The sequence below is a fragment of the Paramormyrops kingsleyae genome, chromosome 17 (assembly GCF_048594095.1).
Source record: "Paramormyrops kingsleyae isolate MSU_618 chromosome 17, PKINGS_0.4, whole genome shotgun sequence".
Taxonomy (NCBI): domain Eukaryota; kingdom Metazoa; phylum Chordata; class Actinopteri; order Osteoglossiformes; family Mormyridae; genus Paramormyrops; species Paramormyrops kingsleyae.
The window spans coordinates 13384262-13397287 of NC_132813.1; the positions used below are offsets into that span (position 1 = coordinate 13384262).

General features: G+C 46.8%; 1 protein-coding gene across 4 annotated transcripts in view; it reads left to right on the top strand.

Annotated features, from left to right (window-relative positions):
• nectin1b (nectin cell adhesion molecule 1b) overlaps window positions 1-13026 on the top strand; it is a 106483-nt gene that overhangs the window by 51532 nt on the left and 41925 nt on the right. Inside the window, exon 6 of one of the 4 annotated variants that reach the window (XM_023807255.2) lies at window positions 1643-6545. The exons of the other annotated variants lie outside the window; for them this stretch is intronic. Coding sequence (XP_023663023.1) covers window positions 1643-2139 — 497 coding nt within the window. The 3' untranslated portion in view covers window positions 2140-6545. Of the gene's footprint in view, window positions 1-1642; window positions 6546-13026 lie in introns of those variants that run through there. 4 annotated transcript variants of the gene reach the window in all.

Sequence of the window (13026 nt, forward strand, 5' to 3'; positions counted from 1 at the left end):
TCCATAATGATCTCGGCGCTTGGTGCAGGTGTTCGGCACTCAGAATGCAGCCTGACAGAGTAGCTTCTTGAAGACCCCCCCCCTCCCGCATTAGGGGCGGGGCTAACTCTCACCTTTGGGGTCTTCTTTACCTATCAGTTTCTGCATCAGTTTCCACTTCGTCGCTTTCCTTTTGGGGGTGCACTTATCCCTTTTAGGAGTGCTCTTATTCATTTTGGGGGTGCTTTTATTCCCTTTGGGAGTGCACTTATCCCTTTTAGGGGTGCCCTCATTCCTTTTGGGAGTGCTCTTATCCCTTTTGGGAGTGCTCTTATTCATTTTGGGGGTGCTTTTATTCCCTTTGGGAGTGCACTTATCCCTTTTGGGAGTGCTCTTATCCATTTTGAGGGTGCTCTTATCCCTTTGGGAGTGCTCTTATCCCTTTTGGGAGTGCTCTTATCCCTTTTGGGGGTGCTCTTATCCCTTTTGGGAGTGCTCTTATTCCTTTTGGGAGTGCTCTTATAAATTTTGGGAGTGCTCTGTTTCCTTACACATGTATTAGAACAGAAACAGTAACAGCTCTGATCATTTTTCCATAACCATCTGTCAGTTGAAAAATCCCTGAAAGACACTGTGATTTGTTCTCCTGTGCAGCTCTGTTGCTATGGAATCAGCAGCCATGTGCAGGGGGGGGGAGTTGGGGGGGGGGGGGGGGTTGTACGTGTTAATGAGAAGTAGGCTGACGAAGGCGACGCCCCCCTGCCGCCCAGGGCCGCATGTCGCCTCTCGGTGCCGGCCGGCTTTGTTGTACTCGGCACTGAAGTTTATCCCTGCAATGTGTGTTCCTGGGGGGGTGGGGGGTTCATGGTGACGCGTGATGTGGCTTTGATAAGATCGTCAGCTGCCGGGACAGAGTGACAGGTGGCTCTGACAGGCAGACTGGTGTCAGTTTAACCGAACTTGTCCTACTTGCACTCTAAGGTGAGATTTCACCTTAAACATCAAACACCAGCACGCTGGGGAGGTTTCATGCTCTGACGGCTCAACATTACCATTGTTTACCAAAGCAAATGTTACCTTCCCAAATACAATTTTGCGTGTTTTACGTTTGTATGTCACACAGTGTAAATTAGGTCACACAGACTGTCTGCGATCTGCCTGTTCCTCCATACATTGCTGTGGTTTTCAGCATATTTTGAAACCAAAATGAACATGGACTGGAGCAGCTCCCCCCCCCCCTGCCAGGAGTGCAATGGGTGAGGGCTGGGGTGTGAGCAGTGCATCTGCATTAGTGCCTCTTTGTGTCAGTGCAGGGCAGGGATGCTCATGTGTGCTGAATTACAGCTGTCTCTGACCACAGTGAAAGAGTCCTGTGTGTTTAAGAGGAGACGCTGGGGGAGGGGGCTCCTGTGTGCCCAGCTCTATTTTTTTAATGTGCCTGCCCCCTGCTGGAGGGGCTTTTCCAAGCTGCTTTACATGTTTCCCAAAGATGTGAGTCTGTTGGGTGGGGGCAGTGCCTGATTCCGCAGGGAGTGGGAGGGACACGTCCACCCCTTTTTCCCTGTGTTTATCCTAACCCCTTCACCCCCCCCCCCCCCCTCCTCCACACACGGCGCCCCAGACACTGACACACTTTCCCTTCCATCTGTGTTTCCCTACCCAGAATACCCTAACAACCCGCCGCCTGGGGGGCGTGACAATCCGCAAGAGCCCCAGAATCCCGGCGCCGCCATTGGTGGAGCGGTGGGGGGCGTGGCCCTGCTGGGCGTGGCCGCCGGCCTCCTGTTCGTCTTCCTGCGGCGCCGACAGCACACCTTCAAGGGCGACTATAGCACGAAGAAGCACGCATTTGGGAATGGCTACAGCAAGGCCGGCGCTGGTGGGGCCCCCCCTCACCCGGCGCTGCCCAAAAGCCCACAGTACCCCGATGACTCAGACGATGAGAAAAAGCCCCCTCAGATCGCGCCTGCCGCCTTTGAGGGGGGTGAACGCGACTCTGAGGACACCAAGCGGCCATATTTCACGGTGGAGGAGGCGGAGCGGCGAGAGTACGACGGGCGGACTCTCTCCTTCCAGTACGAGCCCGACGCCGAGATCACCGATGACATGGTGTCCCAGACCGACGGCTCGGTCATCTCCAAGAAGGAGTGGTACGTGTAGGGGCCCCTCCCTCGCTGACCACGCCCCCCAACGCCCCCACCCCGGCACACATCCATACGTCCCCATAAAAAGAATACGGAATAATCCGGAATGCGCCTTCTCAGCCGTTTCCAGACGTCAGTGTGATTCACATCGTGGTATTTTAACAATGCTATTAAACCAGTCAATAAAGGTTCATTCGTGGCCAGTGGCCGGTGACTTCGATCTGCCAGGAAGCCTAGCTGCTTGATAATAATAATTGTGCATAATTTCTTTTGTCATGTTATTCTAAATGTATCAATTGTGTATGAAAAAGGGCATTGCTGCACCCGTGGACTGACTTATACACTGGATGTATGATATTTCCTCTTACTTCTGCATTTGCTCGCCGGCGTTTCTCTCTCGTTTTGGCGAAGCCATTGCTAACACCAAGGAGAAGCGGACCTTGATGCCGCCAGGCCACCTGCAGTTAACCAATCGAATCAACCAATCAAAGGAGCTTTTGCTGGACCTATGGACCAATCAGAAAGCGGCACTAAGCCACGTGCCTGACCCTCTCTGCCAGCAGCAGTTGCTCAATCCAGAGTCTTGGAAAGCAGGACTGGTAGATAAGTGTGCAAAGTGTCAAGCCTCTGGCAGGAAGGTTCCAGCTAACGGACTAGTGTCACCTTCACTGGCACGTACCGACACCTCACCACGCTTCTTGTGTCTTGATGCCACATGTCATTTTCACGTCCCTGACTGCCAAACATGGCGGAGTGGATTTCCTGGCATCCAAAAGTTGGCTCTCATAAGGGTGGGGAAATCTGTTTGGTGCCAAAATGACGCACTGAAGTCCAGTCTCTTAATCCGCATGTTTCCACTACCCTCGTTCCTGCAAACCGCTGCCAGTCACACGCCTTCAAGAACTGAACGTTATTTTGTCATCATGTGACAATGATGACACTTTGCTTTCATCAGTTTTGCATTTTAGCCAGTCTCTCTCCATGCTAGTGGTTCAAATTGATGAAAACCAAATGTAGAGATGCTCAATATACCAAGATACTGTAAATGAAACAGGAGACTGAACTGGAAAGTGGGCGTGAATTGCTTGACAAGTAATAACCTTAATGACATCAGCGCCTTGGAAAAGCCCAATCCTGGCCTCCACCTCACCCGTCTTTGAGAAAACCCAGTTGAAGACACGGAGTGGACATGGAATGCTAGCGTTTGTCAAGTACTGGGCTATGCATGCCGGACAAACTGATATACAAACATCGCAGGGTGTTGAGCACCAACATGACATGTTTTCAGTTCTCTCCTTTTTTCGTGAATACATTTTTAATTGTCTTTGATGACTGTGATGGCTCTGGGTAAATGTGAGGAGCCTGCGAATCCATCTACCCTGCCTGACCGCTTTTCTTTTAAGCGTTTTGTGTCTCTGGGTGGTAGCTCTGTTGAATGATTATGTATGCAGTGCCAATAACTCCCATGTGTAGCAAGCTGGTCCTTAGTAGCATCCAGTCTACAGTGTAAAGGAGTGAAGGAAAAGTGGTGAGGCTCATCAGGAATTCAGAAACATGTCCACCTGGTACGAAAAAGCCTCGTGTTTGGGTGTATACGTGCAGGCCTTGCTTCTCCCCCTCCTGCATCGGAGTGTGTGTCTTTGTGTCTCTGCTAAAACGTGAGAGGCCTGCCAGCACTGGTACAGAGCCGGGTCTGTGCTCACGGACCGTGGGAAGGACTTTGTGCCGGGATCTAAGGAGAGGAACCTCCGGAAGAGGACAAATCTGTCGCTTAAGCTGACTGTTTTTTTTTTTTTTCTCCCAGCCCCAAGTGAGACATGAGTTACATTTATAACCTTGGGGTGTGATGGATGCTATGTTGCAGCTGTTTGTCATCTGTCTGGATTATTATGTACCAGTGTCGTGGAGTCACATATGTTCCCTGTAATTTAACAAGCACAAAGATAACCACGAGAACTGTAGAGGCACAGAAAAGCTATCTGTCTGTGAGTTCCAGCATCCGTGTTCCCGTTCATCTCCCACAGATGCCTTTATTTCCCTAAATGAAGATTTTACTGTATCTGTCTCTGAGAAAGTATTGAATTGACTGGACGTACAGTTATAAGTGGAGTTTGAGATTTGAGGTTGTGCGTCACAGTGTTTACATTGACATACACAGATAATAAAATGCTTTTGTGCACATTAAGATCCATGAAAACATGCCCGATGTTTCGTCCCGACCGTACCTGGCCGCTTCGGAGGCCTCACACTGGAAATGGAAGCTGCCTTGTGAACGATGGAGCTCTCAGAGAGACGGGACGCGTCCGCGTGATCCCTCCACGTCACGGTGACGTGCAAAACCTCCACGGTGACGTGAATGCCACCCCCCCCCCGTGAGCTTTCCCTTGTAGCCTCACGCCTCAATGCTGCTTAATTACCTCCAACGTAACAGGCTTTTATGGCTTCTAACGTTTTGCTTTCTTTGCTACCGTAAAGTTTGAGACTTTTTCTTCTCCCTGGTCAGATTTTAATCTCCTGCTATCTGCAGTTGGTGAATAGGGCAGCTGGGGCGGGGCTTTTACACCACATTTAATAAAGTGTACGCCAGTCGCTTTATTCGTAAGACTCCTGAGTACGTGGAAATACGAATGAATGAAGCAGGAATATCAGTCAGTGTTCAAAAAGCTTGTGGCCACCTTCCTGGTTCGCGTTTTACCGCGTTTTACCGTGTTTTACCTATCTTGCGCAGTCATATTTAGCATATCTCTAAATGTTATACTCATGCTTGTGGATTTGACTCTGTCTTGTATCTGATAGACCAGCCGTCTGTTCTGAGTAATGCAGTTCATGTTACTGAAGGAGGTACTGACCCAGCTACTCAAAGTGGAGTTACTCGTAAAAAAAAGAACGAAACTGAAGAAGGCTATGAGCAGACAGCAGTAATGTGTGTGAGATCATGGTCCTGTGAGCTATAGTGATGGTCTGTACACGATGGTCTTTATACAATGGTGGTCTGTACATGGGTGTTTCTCAATACCAAGGATGCAAAGATCATACTTGTGGTCTTGGCTAGACCGGTCTTGCTAACTTGCCTTCCAAGAACGAAGTTGGGATGCAAGGAATCATGGGATTGGTCTCGTTTGGTGACAATGCAACCAATGTATCCTTGATGTTTGGGACGGGGCAAGAACGACATCCGGGGATTTTTACCATCCTCTGTTGATGAGTATTGAAACTTGTCTTTGGCAATGGAAGATGATGTAAAACGGGTACGCGAGAACACGAATATGGTCAAGTACGCATATTGAGAAACACCCTATGATGGGCTGTTCATGATGGTCTGTACACAATGACTTGTGCATGATGGTTTGTAGATGATGACCTATACACAATGGTCTCTATGTGATGGTCTGTACGCGATGGTCTAGATGTGATGACCTGTTAGGGACTCTAAGCCTACTTTTTGATGACATTTCACAAGTTTGTGTAAAAATATAAGTATCATCGAGTACATTGAGTAATCATCTATTAAATAGTAACTGCTGCCAACGCAGTATAATGTATGAGGGCCAAATTTCACCTTCAGCAAGGGATCCTTGTTACAGCATACAGGGGTAAATAATCCCATGCAAACAGAGAAATGCTTTGCTGAGTTTACAATCATACATACACACATATATATCCTGTAAAACTATCATCATGTAAGCAAGGAGGTTATCCCTGCAACCACTCCTGCTCAGTTAAGTGCATCAGAATGAGCCGTTCATCTTCATACGGGAACGATGGCTTCAGGGAGAGCAGTTTGACGGCAGCTATGTCAGGGAAAGAAAGATGAAGGGCGATGCAGATAGTGAGGTGCCTCCATGGCAGGAGGTGGATTCTGACGTCTGAGGAGCTGTTATGAGAAGCTTCTAGAGTCTGTGCATCCGTCGTCGGCTGTCAGGCGAGACTCACGTGAAGGACATACGGCTGGTTAGAGGGAATCGGCAAGTGGTCCGAAAAGGATGACTGCGTAGCCCAGCACAAGCGTAATGAGTAACGGTAGAGAGGCATTAGAGACTGTCCATGCACACGTGTGATGTCACGATGATCCGGACTGGACCTACCGACGCTACGTGTAAATATGGGGATTTAACGTTCTGTAATATAAGTTCCACTCTAAGAGCCCCTAGTGACTCTTGTATTACATGGGTGATATTGTATTTGTAAGTCAGAGGGTTTGTTAAGGTTGTGTTTTCCTGTGGTTTGTGCTGAACAGGGGTAAAAGTTTTTATCACCATTTGGTGTCTTTCAGCAACTCTTGACAGTATAAAGATCTGCATTTTATAAATAGTGTCAACTAAATCGATGGTAATGAGTTTTTTTTTTTTTTGTTATGATTTTTACTTAAGATGTGTACAGTTGAAGGTGCGTTTGTCCACAATAAAAAGGCGTTACACCGCATCGTGGCCTCCTCCCCGTGTCCCCTTTACTTTCTCCAATGAATGTCAACGAAAGGTCAGTCCAGTATCGACTGAAATTACTCTTCATTTTGGAGTGTGTTAACCTCTGTGGTCCGTACAAAGAGGAGAAAACATTTACTTTCATTGTGGGCGATACATTTAAAAATAATAAAACATCATCTAGCAAAGACGGGAAAGTTCCCGGACCTGGCCAAGGCCGGCAGCTGCTCGAGTGCTCATTCCGGAAGCTTCCGGAGTCGGGCCTGTGCCTTTCAGGGTCAGCCTACCACTCTGCGGTCCCTTGACTGTGTGAGAACCCCTCCATACGTGCTCTGATAACCACCTCAAATCGCTCTCTTCGTTTAGACAAAGCGCTGATGAGTCACGCGTGCGCTTTTACTGCAGCAGGAGGCGGGGGCCAGCTGTGGCGGGCCGCATTTACGCGTTATGCAACCGAATACAGCGAAATTGCGATGCCGGTCTGAAAAACAACGACGGCCCTTAAGCGTTGGCCAGAGCAGCACAAAGCGGCTTCCGTGTAGCCAATGTATCAACGGTGAGATTACAGAACCTTCAGCGTGTTAAAGGTACCACCTCAGCATATAATAAAATCCTCACACAGGTGCAGGAAATAAAACCGCGTTTAATTTCCGCACATTATGCAGAACCATGAGTTTCTGACTTCATTTGTTAAACAACCAAATACAGGCCAATTGCAACTATTAAGTCTTTACAGTTCATTATGCCGCCACATAGCTAGCTGTTATTAACGGAGATGTTTTGACTAACGGGATAAAATCCGCAGCAGCGATGCACTAAAGCTCTCCATGAATGCAACAGCTGCATGTATATTAATCTAACAAATAGGCCTGTTGATTTTTCATTGTGTGTTCACAGAAACAGCATTTAAGGCAGAAAAAAAACCAAAGTTTATTAACCATTGGCTATTTCTCACATCTACAGACCCAGAGATCCATGAGCTTTTTAGATGTCTGACAATCAGAGTCACAATCAGGTTTATAGGCTAAGGATGTTCACACATGGGGAATTTGTCAGCCAGTGGCTCTCATATGTACAGTGGACACATACGCAGGTTAGACAAGACAATGGTCACATACAGGATAGGACATTTATATCACACATTGGTAGGTAACAAAGAACACCATATCAATGAATAAATACATGCTCATATGCAGTATCTAAGGTAACCAGGGTGGTCTTTAAAATATTTAAATAAAATATTTATCGTGTTTGAGGCTGAATGGTAAATATTCTTGGTCTACCAAGATTTTCCCTTTGACTGCGGAATTTATGCTAATAACCTAATGCTTGGAGGGGGGGGGGCGTCATCTGAAGTGGCTTTAACCCCTTCCTTACCAGTTTGAATGCAATTACTTAGTCTAACAAAATCAGCGATTTATCCATGGAATACATCAATAACTAGGTATTCAAACACAATAGTTTGTGTTTATTCATAGTAATGAAAGCCACGTCAATGATCGTGGGGTAAATTAAGATTCTAGTAATTTCCAAGAACGATGCCAGGGTTAAACATGTGTGATGCATATCCTGGCCATATTCAGGGCACAGCCGGAACCTAGACCATGGAGAAGCACAGGTCTGGCCTTTACATGCGCACTCCCCCCTGCCCCCTGCCCCTGGCCCCCGGCCCGCGGGCCACTGCCACTCCCCGCAGGTGAGCGAGTGGGACGGGAGTGAGGGCCCAGCCGAGAGCCCCGGTGAAGAAGCAGTCACCGGCAACATGGCTCAGCATCTCTGACAGCCTTCCAGTGACAGGACCTCTGCTCTCCCAACAATCACACCATGTACATGATTTATTATTTATTATAGAGTCCATTGGTCTGCAAGACAGGGATGTCTTCCCCAGACACAAGAGAACATTCTCCCATTCTCACAATAATATTAATAATAATAATAATAATAAATAACAATAAAACAACAACAATAACAGTAATAATAATAAATAATAACAACAATAATAATAATAATAATAATAATAATAATGTGTACCCAATGACCCGCCTGATTAGTGGCAGTGGATAATAGATGTACTGAAAGAGAAAATAAAGCTCTTAATTTGCACAATTACACAAAATGTTACTCCACACCCATTATGTTTGTGACAGATATTGTTTAGCAATTATCAGTGTAGTTAATTGAAATAAATAATTACCACGAGAGTGTGATGGATAGACTCGGATTCTGGATCACATGATCTCCCCCAGATCGCCGGTGTCTGGACCTGCTTCCCAGATGACGGAGTGTGAGAGTTCGCACATCGAGGCTCTGAGCAACACTGGAAGCAGGACTCAGCTCCCTCACGCCGGTGAGGACTCCATGTGTGTATGGCACGCTAGTGATTTACACCTTCCACGTTCATTATCTGCCTCTTCAATAACAGTTTGGAGAAGCATTCGGAAAGTGTAATAAATTACGGGGGGCGGGGGCGACATGTGCGCTAATTACCAATGAAGGGATTTGTGTGACTGTTTGGGGCTCAGAGGTACACCTCACCTTGAGGTGAAGGGAGATTGATGTGCACTTTTAATCATTGATGTCGTGGATGCGATATTTGGATTGCTTTAAGGGTTTTATTTTGGTTACTCTGATGAATTTGTTGAATTTATTATTTTATTATTAATTAGGAAGGGAAGGAGCTGGCACCTGAGTGATTAACCTAGGTTCAGGAATAGCAGAATTAAGGCAAATCAGTTTGATTTACAGTGACGGATAGAGCTATACATCTCTGTCACCCGAATCGCGTTGAATAACTGTAAAAAGTTCACAAGCCTCCGGTAAGTTTAATAACTTTTACACATCAATCCTTAGTGGCTAAGCTGCCCTTTTGAATAATAATTCATTTGGGTGGAACTGCAGGTGAGCTAAACTCCATGAATATTTTGAGGAAATGTAAGTTTCTGGCCCATAATAAACATCCATAAACACTGCTGCCTGACATATTCTCTCGTCTCCCATCTCTCCTCTCAGTCAGCAGTAAAAACTTTCAGTTTTTCCGTTTTTTCCTCGTCCTGCTGGCTCCTGAGCATGCACCTTATTCTGGGGGGGGGGGGGGGGGGGGGTCGGAGGGGCACATATAATCGTCATGGTGAGAGAAGGCTGATGCCACACATCACAGTCCATGAAGGTCATGAAGAGTGGATTCTGTACCGGAGCTTCCTGTGAACAAAGAGAAGGTCCTTCTCCTGGGTGGAACATCTACCATCTTCATCTACTGAGTCATTTCCATTCTGCAACTGTAACTCTTTTATTGCACTTTTTTTTTATCACAATAGTCCTCGAAGATCAGAGTGAGCAGATCTGGGCCAAATTACGGTTTACAAAGTGTATCACCCAAAAAGAGCCTGTTGTTGGCACTGGGAATCCTCGTTTTGCAGTGAAAGGTTGACTTCTTGAGAGGGGAGTGAGCATAGGAAAGGTGGTTAAAAGGTCAGGCCTTCAGAGGTATACGAGGGCTTTGACAGCAAAGAAAACCTTGTCATAAAACTTAGCCATTTTCTTCCTGCATCTGACTAAAGTAACTGTGCAATTAGGCACCTGCTTTTATTTCCTTATAGCTGTCTCGATCTCCAAAGTGCACGATCTATCTCCCCTCCCCCACCCCTGAAACTGTCATACTCCTGGTCCCGCTGGGGTTAGGGTACAGGTGCTGTTTAAGAGTTAATAGGTGAACTTTTGTCTTTCCTCCGTTGGATAAACACCGGGCAGCGGCCGCATTATTTGACGTCTCGCTGTCCTCTGCGCCGCCTGGTGCTGAGCTACACACCACTATCAGGGCCAGCTCTGCACTTACCATTAATTCCTCCCCACAGGAAGTGTTTCTTGCTCTGCTTTAAAGAGTAGTTGCCTGGCTTTCTGGAAGCAACAACCGCTTGCTGCTGTGAGCTACCCGGTCAGCCTCCAGAATAAGACTTCAACCCCCCAGTATCCATCCTCTGTCTTCCGCTCCCCTGTACAGGCTGCCGTCCAGGGCGCCACCCCGGTGCCAAGTTAACGCCAAGCCAGGTCACCCACGGAGCCAGCGGCTTCCTACGTCCTTCCACAAAGCCAGGTGTCCTGGCAGAAGCTTGGCTGCCACGTCGTGCCGAGTTGGCCCCCCTTTGCATTCTGGGAGTCACTTATGAGGAACCATTCCAGAAATGATGATTAGTAAGAATACTGTGTTCTTACAACTTCATCACGGTGGCTTTTATCTACTCACTGGCCTCAGGGAAGTTGCATGGACGATGAACGATGTAATGATACTTCCTGTAGGGAATAAGGAAGGAAATATCACCTGAAGCGTAAGGGAAGAGCCGTTTATTTAATTTACTTTAATTTAATGTGTATTGAAGGATGTGAGATTAGAGAAAAAAACACTTTATCGCATATTATCATGATTTATCACGGTAACAGAGATCCTTTCTGGAAAAAAACTGGGAGAAACCAAATTCATTTGTATGAACTGTTAACACAATTTCTCCTTTGGGAAACGTTTAAAGGTAAATTAATGTTTAAACAACTGACTGATCAAGTAGGCCCAAAACACTGATTGTTGGGTAATAAGTAAAATATTTAATTATGCTCACCATAAAGCTAATTACAAAGACATAATTATCACAGCTGGGTGAATTTGGTGTAAAACGGTTTGTATGTTTACACATTTAGGTTAAATCTTTCTGTTGAAACTCAGTTCTGCGCTGGTAAAATATTTTGAGCAGTATTTTAAAAAGTGCTCCAATAAACAGTGATGGTATCGAGATCACCCTACTCGCACCCCCCACCCCGGTCGCCATGGTTTCGCTCAGAAGCAGATTCATATTACAACAGATGACAAATTGAAAGAATGGAAGTTGCTCACTCCCCGCACTCCGGTGTTACACATCTTGATTGAGAGAAGGAACCTTTTTTATTTGAGTTAATTCCATTGTAGCCCGGATTACACACATGTCACTGGTGGCATGACGACGGCAGGGAGCTTGTGTCCTGCCCAGCGGTGATTTCAAATCCAATTTCAGCTGTGTCCCTAAATCCCTGATTTTCGAAGAGGTGTGGGGCCTGTTCAGCATTCCCCCTTCTGACGGGTCTGGTGACCATCCATCACGCCGCTAATCCCACTCCTTGTGCCATAAATTTTATTAATTTCGATAAGACCTCAAAGAGGAATTAAGACCGGCGACTAAGTTTGCCGATACATTTTATCATAAAGGAGCAGGAGGTGTGCACAGCGGGGGCGAGACGTCCGCGGCAGACGCCCTTAAAAGCACACATTAAAATGTATTTATTTTGATTACTCAAGACTACTTTAACAGGCAGTCGACTTGCGGGGAAATAATCACTGGCTCTGAATTAATGAGTTCACCTTCACTCCGGTTTTTCAGCATCTGATAAAACTCATTTCCTGTGAGGAAATTAAAATGGGGGCTTTTTTTTTTTTTCGCTCCAGCGACGGAGCTTGAAGAGCATCTTACAGTAATAAGTTTTGTGGGACCAGGGGCTCCTCTGGACTCGGACAGCAGATTCAGATACTGGATGGATGATGAACTAGTCTGGTCATTGGATAATGAACTAGTCTGTGTATGTGTACTGAATGTAAGCAGTTCTTCATTTCTGAGCTTTGGAAATTAAAATGAAACTGATGTTTAATATGTTAATATTAAGGTGTTTAATATGTGATATGCACCTGGAATCTGCAGGGACCTGTCTGTGGGTGTGTGGATTCGACCTGGGAGAACAGGAACATTGCGCTACAATCGGAGCTAATGTCAGAGACACTCACATCTCTCCATTACAGGGGGGTAATGTGGGAGTAATGTGGGAGTAATTTCAGTTCCTGGTGATTCTGTAGGAACCAACAGACCGGTTGCCCTGACCATGGATACAGCATTCCCGGGGTTAGGCATTAGGATTTGTTTAGAGAGCCTTAAGGCCGCGGTCTGTCCGTTATTGATACAACCTTTAATGATATAGAGTGACGGTCGCGTAGGTATTTCAGTGTCTTTAGTTAAGCATCAGTGGAACAAAACATTAATATACAGCATTCTGCTTATTCCATACTCACCAGCACCAGGTTACCGCTTCCTGGGGATCAGGCCTTTGGCTCTCCCCGCACTTTGTGACTTAAAGAGGGAGGCAAGCGGGCTAGCAGAGAGCCGCCCTTCGCCCGGCCTCCAGGATGCGCGAGCGTGCGTTCAGTTAAATGACATGCGGCAGGGAGGGAGCTGATCTGTCTGGAGCGCAGTGCGCTGTGGAGGTTCCTTAGGAAGGGGCCTCCTCTCAGGTTCTGTGCGAATTCAAGGGTCACATCCTGTGAAGGAACTGGTCTTTGGTGGAGCAGCCTTTGTAGGCTGCGTTCTTAGTCGGCCGGACGGAAAGGGTCGTCAAGTGGAGCAGTCTGGCTGTCACTAGCTGTTCAGCTGAGACTCAAAGCTCCGCACTGATCGCCTAGCCGGGACACGCCCACT